Source organism: Leguminivora glycinivorella, chromosome 1 (assembly GCF_023078275.1).
Source record: "Leguminivora glycinivorella isolate SPB_JAAS2020 chromosome 1, LegGlyc_1.1, whole genome shotgun sequence".
Classification (NCBI taxonomy): domain Eukaryota; kingdom Metazoa; phylum Arthropoda; class Insecta; order Lepidoptera; family Tortricidae; genus Leguminivora; species Leguminivora glycinivorella.
In genome coordinates this window covers 17,713,642-17,728,917 of record NC_062971.1, presented here as the reverse complement: position 1 = coordinate 17,728,917, position 15,276 = coordinate 17,713,642, and the positions used below count along the sequence as shown (strand labels likewise).

Genomic DNA, 15,276 nt, shown 5'->3' with positions numbered 1-15,276 from the left:
TTAATTGTTGAATGTCTCTGGCTCGCCGAAAATTTCAGAAAATGATTTCTGGCGGTGTTTGATAATGATTTCTGTTGCTTTCATAAATGATTTCTTTTGGTTTATAACATGCTTGCTCATGCTCTTCTGTTCGACCTCTTGTTCGCTTTCAGAAAACGACATTTTTTTATGCTTTGAGGAGTGCTTGATCGTGATTTCTGTTGATGTTTTTTTGCTCATCGACCTCTTGTTCGCTTTCAGAAAACGACATTTTTTTATGCTTTGAGGAGTGCTTGATCGTGCTTTTTTGCTCATCGACCTCTTGTTCGCTTTCAGAAAACGACTTTTTTTGATGCTTTGAGGAGTGCTTGATCGTGCTTTTTTGCTCATCGACCTCTTGTTCGCTTTCAGAAAACGACATTTTTTTATGCTTTGAGGAGTGCTTGATCGTGCTTTTTTGCTCATCGACCTCTTGTTCGCTTTCAGAAAACGACTTTTTTTGATGCTTTGAGGAGTGCTTGATCGTGCTTTTTTGCTCATCAACCTCTTGTTCGCTTTCAGAAAACGACTTTTTTTGATGCTTTGAGGAGTGCTTGATCGTGCTTTTTTGCTCATCAACCTCTTGTTCGCTTTCAGAAAACGACTTTTTTTGATGCTTTGAGGAGTGCTTGATCGTGCTTTTTTGCTCATCGACCTCTTGTTCGCTTTCAGAAAACGACTTTTTTTGATGCTTTGAGGAGTGCTTGATCGTGCTTTTTTGCTCATCGACCTCTTGTTCGCTTTCAGAAAACGACTTTTTTTGATGCTTTGAGGAGTGCTTGATCGTGCTTTTTTGCTCATCGACCTCTTGTTCGCTTTCAGAAAACGACTTTTTTTGATGCTTTGAAGAGTGCTTGATTGTGCTTTTTTGCTCATCGAAGTCTTCTTCGCTTTTAGAAAATGATTTCTGTTGATGTTTTGACGAGTGTTTGCTTGTACTGAGCTGCTTATTGAACTCTTGATCGCTTTCCGAAAATGAATTTTGTTGATGTTTCTTGTTGTGTTGTGAAAACGCATGGTTTTCGCTTTTAAATACACTAGAGCTTGAGCTAAATTTCCGAGAGCTCTCTTCAATTTGTCTCGACCTCGACTCTTTACTTTGTTCACTTGACTTTGAATCGAAGGAATTGGATTTTCTAAAGCCTGGAATTAAAATAGTTACACAAGTAGTATCAAAAATATATTATACGCGGGTGCATGAGGACTGTTATGAACGTTAAAGAAGTGAAAGAGGTACTTCAGGATCCTAGCAATTGGAAATCCGTAGTCTTTGCTAACCCACCCGGGAATCATCCGTGACTCTGACTACACACTGACAGTATATCTCCCTTTATGTATAGTATATTACGAAGCGAGGAAAAGAGACAGTTCTAAATAGTTTACTAAATTATACATAAGTAGGTACTCATGTTATTTACTCACTGTTATCGTCAACCCCGCCTGGCTCTGCACATGCTAGTTGTGCCTGGAATTAAACGAACCGTGAATAAGGTCACATCACAGTCTCGACAAAGCAGGTATTAAAAAATTGCCAACATCTTGGGTCGTCCCTTTGAAATTAATACGCTTAAGAAATCGGGGTGATATGTTGCCAAGTGTAGCATTTTTTGTGTTTTATTGTGGCTGTGGGGATGTATGCCTTAAAAGAAGCTTAGTGTATTATGTAATGAGTACAATATTTAATTAGGTAACATAATTTTTAACAGTGACAGCCTGCGGCACGACGTTGTAGGGCCTTACAATGAGTTTTTGACTTTTAAGAATACGTTACTATGCCTTTGGGTACCTACACAAAAAGCTTAGGGAAGCTTTATTGTCGAAACATCACCAAAAAGCACATCACATATTAAATTTCAACAAATTTGATAAAGATATATCTAAGTAGGTACTCACAAGCATAACCACGCAGAGGAGCGTGCAATGGCCCAGGATTTCCATGGTTATGACCCAAGACAGCGTCTCTATGGCCTCACGATTCAAAATCGTCAGCGCGGCCGCACCACCCTCGCTATATACCTGTGCCAGAACAAAGGCTACGTTCTGCTACTTAATTCAATTTAAATAACCTTCGTCACTAAAGGAGCCTATTTGCGACAACTGTACAAATATACAAGGAAGCTCTTAGTGTAGCTTTCTTCGCGGGAAACTATATTTGGAGAAGGAAACTAATAGGGAATTAAAATTATCTTACAATAAACTAAACTATTAAATCTAAAATTAAACTTAAAATAAAATAAAAAAAAATTAAATTAAACTAAATAAATCTAAAATTAAATAGGGAATTGTCAACATTTCTTCAAGACTAGCAGCACTTGAGAATTGTTTCCGAATGATCAACATTTATCTCTAGTTCAAGTACATACTTACAATAGGCAACTTGACTGTACTTAAAATAAAATATTTTATACCATGCACCAAATAAAGCATCAGATAATTATAAGAAAAACAGGGACAGAAGTAATTTTAACTCCAATTTATATTTTATAAGTCAGAAATATATAAAGTAAATCAGTTGACAGTGACGTCACTCAATTCGATTTCATATTAATTCCATATTAGCAAGTCGTTCAAAATCGTTTTGACAGTTCTTAAAAAGAAGCTGATTTGACTAGGAGGAAAATAGCCTATTATAAAGTCTTCCTCACTCTTAAGAATGAACGTTTATTGTAAATATATTGTATAGCCATCAACAATTAATCTAAGACTTACCTCTGAACGAGCAATTATTGTATATTTATTTATCGGCGGTCTCGGAAACCGCTCTAACGATTTCGCTGAAATTTGTTATGTCGGAGTTTTCGAGGGTGAACCCTTATAGTTTCGCCATGTCTGTCTGTCCGTCCGCGGATAATCTCAGTGACCGTTAGCACTAGAAAGCTGAAATTTTTAATTTTATAATTGTATGGTAGGTACTTATTATAAGTAATAAATGACTATCATATTTATATTATTTAACATTACCTTATTATGATACAAGTGCGGAAAAGAGGAAATTCAAAACGAGTGGCGATAAAGTAACACACGACCAAAGGGCATCTTAAATCGACACGAATTCGTAATTCCCTCGCACGAGTATCGCATAAGAAGTTAAAAACAAATAATAAAATAATAAATAATTAAATCTAGTATAATATAATACCTATGTATATCAATCACGCCGACAAAGTGCAAAAATAAAAAGTGGCAAAAATGTTTTATTAGAGTACCCCCACTCCCCCCTTTACCTACAGGTAAAGTGGGGAGTGATTTTTTTTTTCATTGCAATCCTAACGTGTGATATATTGTTGGATAGGTATTTAAAAATGAATAAGGGTTTACTAAAATCGTTTTTTGATAATATTCATATTTTCGGAAATAATCGCTCTTAAAGAAAAAAAAGTGTCCCCCCTCTAACTTTTGAACCATATGTTTAAAAAATATGAAAAAATCACAAAAGTAGAACTTTATAAAGACTTTCTAGGAAAATGGTTTTGAACTTGATATAACGTTGGAGGTCAGTTTAATATGTAGTTATACGCGATTAAGTCCCGATTTTAAAAATAATGATGTTGAACTTGATATGTTCAGTAGAAGGCGACTATGGGATATGGGTTAAATTGTGGCGTAGGCGAGAGGCTGGCAACCTGTCACTGCAATGTCATAGTTTCGTTGTCTTTCAACCCCTTATTTGCCAAGAGTGGCACTGAAGCTTTAGTAGTTTCATGTGTTCTACACGTTAAACTTTCGTGAGACATATTCAAATAATTAATTGAACTACGGTTGTACTCACGTTATTATATCGCTATTGCTGCGACATGTTTCGGGCCAATTCGGAGGCTGGATGTTGCCACCGGCGTGGAAACCGGTAATACCTAGTGTGAAGCAGAAAGTGTGTTTTGACAATCGCGTGGACACAGTGAGTGCAGTGTGCTTACCTTCATGAGTTTTACTTACTGCATTAAGCATGAGATAAGGTATAAAACATACTAGTTCGTTGCTACAAAGATATAAAGAAATAGCGTTATTTTGCGAGTGTCCATTACTGGAACCGGAACACTGCGTACCTCCTATGATGGACAAGGAACAATTTACAAAACCAAAATTTACAAGAAACAATCCTATGTCAAAATAACCCAAACTAATTTTATTTATGGCATATAAAATTGACTCATTGAGTAACAGTTGCCTTTAAAAGTAAAATTTTAAACTTATTTCACTGTCCATAATGGGGGATCCATTACTGGAGAACTGCCGTCCATGATTGGAGAAAAAACACCTAGTTTTAATTTGTTAACTATGAAGAAACCAATAGGAGTATCTATTCTATAATACGTTTGAAATGTAAAAGAAGGATAGGACATTCAAGATTTAACACGCTAGAATACGACAGAATTTAACACGGTAGAATTTTTACATTTTACACTAGAGAGCGGATTTCATGTAGCGATTTAAATATTAATATGGATATGACTCGCATAATTTATTATTTTTTCTACTCACAAAAAATATATAAAAGTAAAACCCTTTTTGGATGATTTTGTGAATTTTGGATAAAAATAATAATGATAATAAAATTAATAAATGAAAAAATGTTTGTTAATTTTTATTAGTTTATTTATTTAAGCTCTTGTAAAAACTTCTATATTACGACTCCAAGAATAGAAAAATGAAAATAATTCGCTTCCTGTATACAATCTCCTTTATTTAGAATAAAATACTTTTTCCCCTCACTAGCTCGGAAACACGTGTTTTGTCCTTTAATACCAGCGGGTAAAAACGCATTTTATCCACTAGTGGATAAAGTAATTTGACCTTGAATAGAGGCAAATTTTCTGCTTTAAATTTGATAAAAGTGGGTTAATCTAGTGATGAAGATGTTTTACCACCTGTGGAAGTACTGGAAGCAGTGATAAAGGCGTTTTTGCGTTGTACTTTCCTCGCTATAGTGAGCGGAAAAGTTTTGTGTTACACACGAGTGCAAATGTATTTTACTTCTCGTGTGTTGAAAAACTCGCAAGCTCAGGATTCTATTTTCGAACCACTCGCTTCGCTCGTGGTTCAACTTTAGAATCCTTTCACTTGCTCGTTTTTCAATTCCACACTCGGCGTTAAAATACAACTTTGCACTCTTGTATAACAAATAACTATTCTTTAAAGTTTTTTTTAAATACTTTAAAATTTAAAAATATTAAATACTTTTCTTTAATGTTTTCTGTAAAATAACATTAATTTGATATCAGCGAAGTTTGCGGTATGCGATGTAATAAAATAATAGATTGCAAGACCTTGTTATATTCCACATGACATGTAATTAAAAAATTACACTAATCATATCCATATTAATATTTAAATCGCTACAAGAAATCCGCTCTCTATTTATTAGTGAAATATCAAAATCAGGCGAATTTTTTTCTTAAACTGTCCATGATTGGGTCCGTTACCTTATAACATGATTGACGACTATTTATGTTTCTCAAGCTTATAGGAATTTTACTTATAAATAATAAAACAAGTGAGATCTACAAGTACCTAAGTATTAGAAATGCGTATACAAATGGCATATTAGGATGATCTTGAGGCTTTTTAGACCTCGCTAGCATCATTTTCGATCGTCTTCTGAGTTTGAGAGATTTAATGATTATTTTGTTACTGCTATTCCTGTCCTGAGTAAAATAGAGTTCCATGCATCATATTGCGGTGTTTGTGAGTATGTCCTAGGCGGTTACTACCGAATATTACAGCTAGCTAAAGTTTGCGATTGTCATTCTGTCTTGATCTTTCTTACGGCCTAGCCACGACAATGGTCTAACGGCCTAGCCACGACAATGGTCTAACGGCCTAGCCACGACAATGGTCTAAGGCGGCGAGCGGGGCGGCTGGGCTGCGCGGGAAACGCGCGCGGGCGCTAGCCATGCCACGTACTTTTATAATCGGCGGCAGGGCCTAGGAGCGGCTCATATTTAAAAACATGTTTTTGACTGTTGAATATGACTCTAAAGTGCATAGAATACTTTAATTAGTCAATTACGTTTTGTACAAGGAAATATGTGTGATATCTAAATACAGGACATTTATTTTATGGCTAGTTAAAATGATACTTAATATGAATAAACACTCAAAAAAAAAATGAAGAGTATAAATACGAATAAATACTATACAAAAATAGGGTTGAAAACATTATTACATTCTACATACGCGAAAGTACATTTAAATTTTCAGTAAATAACGGTTTCGGGTTCAAGACGCTCATAATAAAAACATAATCTTTTGTTTCGCGCGGAATCGCTAGACCCATCTAGCCGCCTAGGCCGGTCGCGCCGCTCCAATGTCGTGGCGGTGCGGGCGCGGCGCGCTACAGTTGTTCGAGGCGCGCGCCGCCCCGCGCGCCGCTGCCGCGGGTAGGCCCGTAAAAACCCGCGCGCGATTTCGAACAGCGGCAAGGTCGTGGCATGCCTCGCGCGCGCTGCGTTTTTGTTTTTGTGACTTACCGCTTGCCGCTGCCGCAAAACGCCTTAGACCATTGTCGTGGCTAGGCCGTGAAACCCGCGCGCGATTTCGAACAGCGGCGCGAGTCGTGGCATGCCTCGCGCGAGTCGCGCGCGCTGCGTTGTTGTTTTTGTGACTTACCGCTTGCCGCTGCCGCAAGACGCCTTAGACCATTGTCGTGGCTAGGCCGTAAGGCGTCTTGCGGCAGCGGCAAGCGGTAAGTCACAAAAACAACAACGCAGCGCGCGCGAGGCATGCCACGACTCTCGCCGCTGTTCGAAATCGCGCGCGGGTTTTACGGGCCTACCCGCGAGAGCGGCGCGCGACTCAAACAACTGTAGCGCGCCGCGCGGCCGCTGCCACGACATTGGAGCGGCGCGACCGGCCTAGGCGGCTAGGTGGGTCTAGCGATTCCGCGCGAAACAAAAGATTTTGTTTTTATTATGAGCGTCTTGAACCCGAAACCGTTATTTACTGAAAATTTTAATGTACTTTCGCGTATGTAGTATGTAATAATGTTTTCAACCCTATTTTTGTATAGTATTTATTCGTATTTATACTCTTCATTTTTTTCTGTGTTTATTTATATTAAGTATCATTTAACTAGCCATAAAATAAATGTCCTGTATTTAGATATCACACATATTGCCTTGTACAAAACGTAATTGACTAATTAAAGTATTCTATGCACTTTAGAGTCATATTCAACAGTCAAAAACATGTTTTTAAATATGAGCCGCTCCTAGGCCCCGCCGCCGATTCTAACAGTATGAGTACGTGGCATGGCTAGCGCCCGCGCGCGTTTCCCGCTTAGCCCAGCCGCCCCGCTCGCCGCCTTAGACCATTGTCGTGGCTAGGCAGTTAGAGTACAGGCCTGTCTTTAGTTGTCAAGCAACGGGGCAGTACGTCTCCGTCATCCACACGTCAAGTCATGCAACTGAATAAATAAAGAATTAATTATCTCAAAATAAGTATTAATTGTCAACATGTTTATTTGTGCAAGAACGTATTATATGCAAATGAAATGGATTATCAGTAACACCACCTGACATGCTGCAAATTACGTATTAATCATTTACAGTCCCAACTGGAAGGTCTGGAAGTAAACTTAAATGTAGGTACATTCAGGATTAGACCCTTAAAAATATCGTCACTCCTTTGAAAACAGCTTGTATAGGCGAGGCTCCAAGAGGATGTTCGTTTGCAAAAATAGCGCACCTCATTCTGACTTCTGATATATATTGTATAGGTCCCAGACATCATATAAACAGATGTTGCCAAGCAGTTTTGTGGTCCCCGTCCCCCCGCCCGCCAATTAAAAATTGCATACAAACAAAAAAAAATTTTTCATCAAATCATGCCGTGTAGGGTATCAAAAGAAAGGGCTTATTGAGTAGTTTACGAATATAACATTTCTTATACTTTCACATACTATAACATTTCTTACACTTTCTCTAAGAATTTTTTAGAAAATTTACGAAAATGCTTCATTTTGGAGTTTACTTTAAACCACTGTAGATTAAGAACTAATGAGTATATTTTTCTAATTATTATTTTAAGTAACTAACAAGAGTCCAATGTCTACAAACCAATAGTTCGTACAGTGAAAAAATTGCATTTGGGCGCAGGGGGAGCAGTCAAAGATGGCGAGTTTCGATAATTGAAATATCTTAACATTTCGGTCTCTGAGTGGAGTTCCGTTTGCGGACCTCAATCTGGCATATATTTATTACATAGACAGATATTGTCAGTTTTACCCCCCCCCCCTCACCCTCCCCTCCTTCACAAATATCATTGAAAATTATATAGACTTTTTTGCTTTTCGTTATGGAATTTCATTAGAAAATTACTACTTATCTTATGGGTGTCTGTACATGTGCCATAAATAAAATACAAGGCAGTAAATCAATAGAACATTTTTTACGAAATTTACGAAAAAATACTTACACATGCAAGTAATAGTTTGACTTCTACTACTACTACTACTTTGTTACATGTTTTTACAATTATTATTTACACATTTACATAATGATATAGATAGATAGATATCGACGCTGGAACGGCTAATTGACTAACAGACCATTTTTGGGCATATGGAGTTATACAAGGTGCTCGCGAGGAACCCGCATAACTTGAACCACGCGTTTCTGAGGCCAAAAGAAAGAAAAAATGTTATATGAATTTTAAAATTTTTCGCAAAAATTTTTTTTTTTTTTTTTTTTTTTTTTACTTTTTTGGACGTATTTTCACATATAAAGTAATTTTTATCCATGAAGTTGGCAATTAAAATGAGTTCCTTAATTTATTTTTCTAAAAACCAAATTTTTTGGAAGTTTTTCTTGTCACATTTTGACATCTATCAATGACTACTGTGAGACTATGCTCCACAACTGCGCATCAGCGCCGTTAAGAAGACCTTTTCTGAGTAACGACATACACAGAGCTGAGGCCCACGGTAAGCTCAAGAAGGCTTGTGTTGTGGGTACTCAGACAACGATATATATAATATATAAATCTTATATACATAGAAAACATCCATGACTCATGACAATACCATTTTAATTGGCAATAACTCTGAAACTAGACGAAATCTAGAAAAGTTTATATGACATTTTAGTCTTAAAATGTGACCAAGAATATGCCGTTAAAGTTATATGGGTTCCTCGCGAGCACCTTGTATACATCATTGGAATCAGCGATTTTTTCTGCTTCTAACGAGCCGGGTTTCAAAACGATCTGAAGACTTTTTTGGCTTGTTAGCAATTTGGAAAAAGGCAATTTACTAAAAACATTTTCTCTAACAAGCCACTTTTTTGACAAATTATTGAGATACTGGCTATATGTTAAAGCCAAAAACACTTGTTTGGATGTTAGTCAATTACGTTTAGTGTAATTTTATATGTTTTAGTTTATAAGTCATTTTACCGGAATCAAAAAAATGTTATGATTATACGTTAACCATTTTTCTAGAACCGCGGTAGTAAAGAACTGCATGTTAGCCGTTTAACCAGAACCGCGGCAGTCAAAAACTGCACGTTAGTCGTTTATCCCAACCGGCGAAATAGTGGCTTAGGTTAGGTGGTTTACCTAAACACTTTTCTAATTTTATATGTTATACCAGTGTTTCATAATGTTAGCTAGTGGCTGTTATGCATTAGCTTCGATTCTACTTTTGTTTGAAACATCTTATTATATGTTCTTTTGGGTTGGGTTTTAAAGCTAATAGTTGCATAAGTTAAGTATCCGTTCCCTAAGAAACTATGAATATGGTGGTTAGAACTTTATCCTGGCTTTGAAAAAATGACAATTGTCTAACGTGCACTTTATTTCGTAAATACGTACATATATCGGAATACAATCATATTGATCAAATAAACAACACAAAGACCTCCAACTTCGTAGTACGTCGTTTTATTGTATAATAGATAAATAAAAAGTTATGATTAAAAAAAAAAAAAAAAAGTTTATATTGGCTCTCCTGTAAAGTTTGCAAAATGCACGTTAGTCAATTAGCCTTTCCAGCGTCGAATTATCTTTATTTCTTGAAGAAAAAGACACAGTATTTCACACAATTATAAAACAAAGGCTTTCACTAAAAGATCGTCAATTCCAAATTTTTTACAAAAAATAACAAAGAATACAAGTAGTAAGTAATCAACTTAAAATTATACAAAAAATAAATACAAATCAAATCAATAAATAAAACAATGTCATAGATGTCACATACAATAAAAACAAATGCTAGTGTATAATTAGCTAGGGCTAACCTAGGTCAAAATGTCAGTATTAATAAAAAATAATTATTGAAAAAAATACAATAAAAAATAATAATAATAATAGTGTTTTTTTATTTTACTTTTATACTCATATTGTAAAAAACCTAGCTTAAGAGAAAAGATAAATAAAGGAAATAATAATGGCATAAATCAAAAAGTTTATAAAATTTTAAACATTAATTAATACTTATTTTCCGGTATATTCTTTAACAGAATATAGTGACATTTCTACTAAAAGTTCTTTTAGTTCGTGTGAAAACTTGTCATTCGAGATTTCGTTTTTGAGGCTGGCGGGTAGTCGCTCATACAACGAGGGGCCGATCATTCGCGGAGACTTATCTAATAGCGCGAGCCGCCGCCGCACTGGGGGCCGATTTTTGAGTCTCACGGCCGGCGTTCGAATTCAGAAAATTGTCACTGAAAATAATAGGCAATTCACCGTTTTCAACCGGTATTTTAGTGACAGTGAGACTCAAAAATCGGCCCCCAGGTAGTAATCTCCCCGTCTGGCGGGTTATTCTGCCGGGCATATTTGCACGTTTAAACGAGTCAATATTAAGACGCGTAAACATAATTACCTCGTATATGTAAAGCGAGTAGTGCGTCATTAAATGGTACTTTTTGAATAAATCTCGACACGAGTGCCTCGGATTTACACATTTATACATTTCAGTGCTGCTTTTTTGCAGGTACACGACATTAAAACATGTAACAAAGTAGTAGTAGTAAAGTAGGTAGTAGTAGTAGAAGTCAAACTATTACTGGCATGTGTAAACATTTTTTCGTAAGTTTCGTAAGAAATGTTCTATTGATTTACTGCCTTGTATTTTATTTATGACATACAGACACCCATAAGTAGTAATTTTGTAATGAAATTCCATAATGAAAAGCAAAAAAATGTGTCATACTTTCTAGCGGTGACATGGTAACGTATGGAATCCAAAGCTACATCAAAAAATTGTACGAAAATTGTTCTAAATTGTACGCTAATTTAAAAAAAGTACTAAACGCATTTACAAGAAAACAATGATCAATATGTCACCACTAGAGAGCATACTTTCTGGCGGGCGCTATCTATTTCACTATGTAACAGTCCAGTTTTCAGCTTTTTTATGAATCAGAAAAAATGTACGAGAATTGTACTAAGCTGTCCGATACTTTAAAAAAAATAACTACGCGTATTTACAAGAAAACAATGATTTATACCATATAAATTATATGTCACCACTAGTATTTCACTGTGTAACAGTCCAGTTTTCAATGAATATACGAGAATTGTACTAAACACCGATACTTAAAAAAAAAAATAACTACACGTATTTACAAGAAAACAATGATGTATATGTCACCGCTAGGAAGCATACTTTCTGGCGGGCGCTATCTATTTCACTATGTAACAGTCCAGTTTTCAACTTTCTTGTAAATCAGAAAATATGTACGAGAATTGTTCTAAATTACACGACAATCTTAAAAAATGTTCTTCACATATTTACAAGAAATTTCTTCACGCCAACTGGTACGGTCAGCTACATAAGGTAAATATATGTATTTACCTGTATTAAATTTTGACCTGCGTTCTTCCCAAGTAAAGTTTCGATATGAATAGATATTTATAGACGAGACTGTAAAGGCTCATTTGATTCTTCGAAAACAGATAGCAAAATTGCGTTTATTCCACAAGAGTGCAAAGTAATTTCATACAAATTTTAACTTGATATCTGCTGGCTGATAAAATTTACCTGTGTATAAATGATGATTTTGAATCATAAATTATGAATAAATTGATGGATTTCATTTAGGCCGCCTTTACACCTGTAAGTTACTTACGTAAATCTTTGGTAAGCGACTGATGGTTCCATTTACACCTATGAAAAACTTATCGTAAGTTTTGCTTACGGAAGTTTTGTGGTTTTCAACTTACATTGTTCCAAGCAAGCAAAGTTGAAATGAAAAAAAAAACGACCGCCGTAGTTCGTAAGGCCAAAACTTATCAGTTTATTTCGATAAGCTGTAAGTCGCTTCTGTAAGCAAACTCGTATACACTTGAAAGTTTTCAGCTTACGAAAGTAGTTAAAACTTACCGTAAGCTGCTTACAAAAATCATTAACATTTGAAAGTTTTACATAAGTCGCTTACGTAAGCGGTAAAACTCACAGGTGTAAGGGCGGCGTGCTACCCACCAAAAACATACCTGTTAAAAAGGGGGCCAAGTTCATATCGGCTAATTGGGTAGGTAACGATCTTGGAATGGTGGCTCGTTTATTTTTATTTCTTATTATTTATTAATTATCTTTTTTTAAGTGACCGAAATGACGTTCGTGAAATTTAATGGCGGATGAACTATGAAGTGACAATGCATTTGCGCGTTCTAGCTGAATGTATGAAATTCCCAAGAGTCGCCACCACACACAATTCTCCGTTTCAGAATACTTCTAAATTTGACCTTGGCAGGTGTTCATGCTGTACGTAATTATTTATAAAATTAAATGAATCTATTTATACAAATAATTAAATTAACCTGCAAAGTTCAAATTTAGAAGTATTCAGGAATGGAGGACTGCGTGTGGTAGCGCTGGCGGGTCTTGAGAATGGCAAATGTTTACCAGTGGACCCGGCTGTTGATGAAGATGATTATGATCGATTTTAAAGTGCATCTAAACATGGCATTGGATTGGATTTTAACTCTTATTTAGACGAACAATTAGCCGATAGGGACTGAGCTACAGGGGGTCAAAAGTGGGTCGAAACCGTTCGTGTAAATAATTTATTAATTTATTAGAACAAACTTGTAATTATTTCTACGCATGTCAGGGGCACCATTGCCTATTGCATAATGGTTATATATATAATTATCTTCGTCAAGTTAAAATTTGTATGAAATTATTTTGCACTCTTGTGGAATAAACGCTTGTGGAATTTTGCTATCTGTTTTCGAAGAATCAAATGACCCTTTACAGTCTCGTCTATAAATATCTATACATATCGAAACTTATTACTTGGGAAGAACGCAGGTCAAAATTGAATACAGGTAAATATATTTACCTTATGTAGCTGACCGTACCAGTTGGCGTGGTGAAATTTCTTGTAAATATGTGAAGTACATTTTTTAAGATTGTCGTGTAATTTAGAACAATTCTCGTACATATTTTCTGATTTACAAGAAAGTTGAAAACTGGACTGTTACACAGTGAAATAGATAGCGCCCGCCAGAAAGTTTGCTTCCTAGCGGTGACATATAAATCATTGTTTTCTTGTAAATACGCGTAGTTATTTTTTTTAAAGTATCGGACAGCTTAGTACAATTCTCGTACATTTTTTCTGATTCATAAAAAAGCTGAAAACTGGACTGTTACATAGTGAAATAGATAGCGCCCGCCAGAAAGTATGCTCTCTAGCGGTGACATATTGATCATTGTTTTCTTGTAAATGCGTTTAGTACTTTTTTTTAATTAGCGTACAATTTAGAACAATTTTCGTACAATTTTTTGATGTAGCTTTGGATTCCATACGATACCATGTCACCGCTAGAAAGTATGACACAAAAAAATCTATGTAATTCAGATTGAGGTCCGCAAACGGAACTCCACTCAGAGACCGAAATGTTAAGATATTTCAATTATCGAAACTCGCCATCTTTGACTGCACCCCCTGCTCCCAAATGCAATTTTTTCACTGTACGAACTATTGGTTCGTAGACATTGGACTCTTGTTAGTTACTTAAAATAATAATTATAAAAATATACTCATTAGTTCTTAATCTACAGTGGTTTAAAGTGAACTCCAAAATGAAGCATTTTCGTAAATTTTCTAAAAAATTCTTAGAGAAAGTGTAAGAAATAGTCCAACTCCTGGTCCTTACTGAAAATCAGCGTCGCGGAGCGGGCCATGTGGCTCACGCCGAGACACCCAGCTGAGTAATGACCTTTTAGCGCAATCCACTATTATGTACAATTAGATTAAGCTAGTTATAAGTATGCTGTGCTAATAAACGTCTTTTCTTTCTAAATGTTATAGTATGCTATATATTCGTAAACTACTCAATTCTTTCTAAATGTTATAGTATGATATATATTCGTAAATACTGCCAATAAGCCGGTTTCGAGGGGTTTGATACCTGGACCTACAACGGACGGATGATTTGATGAAAAACTTTTTAGGTAGGCTACTTTAAGTATGCAATTTTTTATTGGCGGGGTAGGGGGACGGGGACCACAAAACTGCTTGGCAACATCTGTTTATATGATGTCTGGGACCTATACAATATATGTATATCAGAAGTCAGAATGAGGTGCGCTATTTTTGCAAACGAACATCCTCTTGGAGCCTGCTCTAGTAGGTATCTTCTTCTGTCAACGAAATGAAAAATGTACTAATGCATAGGTATAAGTAGGCACTTGTCTCACGAAGAGCGAGTAAGCTATGAGCTATCGGCTATAAAAACGAACAAAAGATAGTCGCTCCCGTGTAAATGAAAGAGACGCGACGCGGGCGAGTTATAGTTTGTAGCCGAGCTATGAGCTACAAATCGCTCGCTCTCTCTTTTATTTATAGTGGAGCGACTATCTTTTGTTCACTTTTATAGCCGATGGCTCATAATTTACTCGCTTTTGGTGGCACCAGTGCCATAAGGTTACTGCGTTTTAACTTTGAATAGCAGTGTTGAGATACCAGATTTTAAGTAATGACGATATTTTAGCCGTGTATGGTAGCTACTTAAGCTCAGCTGAGTGCAAATAAAAGACAAGACAATTACAGTTTTATTAAAAATATATTTACATCTACGAGTAAACTTACATTTATTCAGTAGAATACATTAGTCATGTATACCTATCGATCCTTAACAACCAAGATAATATTATGCATATTTCTCATTCAATAAAATGAATAAATTAAAGTGTAAATATGAATACAAATAAAATTGCTGTTGTCGTAAACAAGTCTACGTATACGTCGCAATCAAGTGTAGGTAGAAACTGTAAAAATAGGTGATTAATGTTTTATATTAATAGTTCGTCAC

General features: G+C 35.8%; 1 protein-coding gene across 1 annotated transcript; it reads right to left on the bottom strand.

Moving 5' to 3' along the window:
• Window positions 1-2,035, bottom strand: LOC125225426 (transcription elongation factor B polypeptide 3-like). Its single transcript, XM_048129184.1, has 4 exons — window positions 1,912-2,035; window positions 1,441-1,483; window positions 224-1,161; window positions 1-135 (listed from the first exon to the last, which is right to left on the bottom strand). The coding sequence occupies exons 1-4, from the start codon at window positions 1,954-1,956 to the stop codon at window positions 1-3; spliced, it is 1,161 nt and encodes a 386-aa protein (XP_047985141.1). The 5' UTR covers window positions 1,957-2,035.
• Between the last annotated feature and the right edge of the window lie 13,241 nt (window positions 2,036-15,276).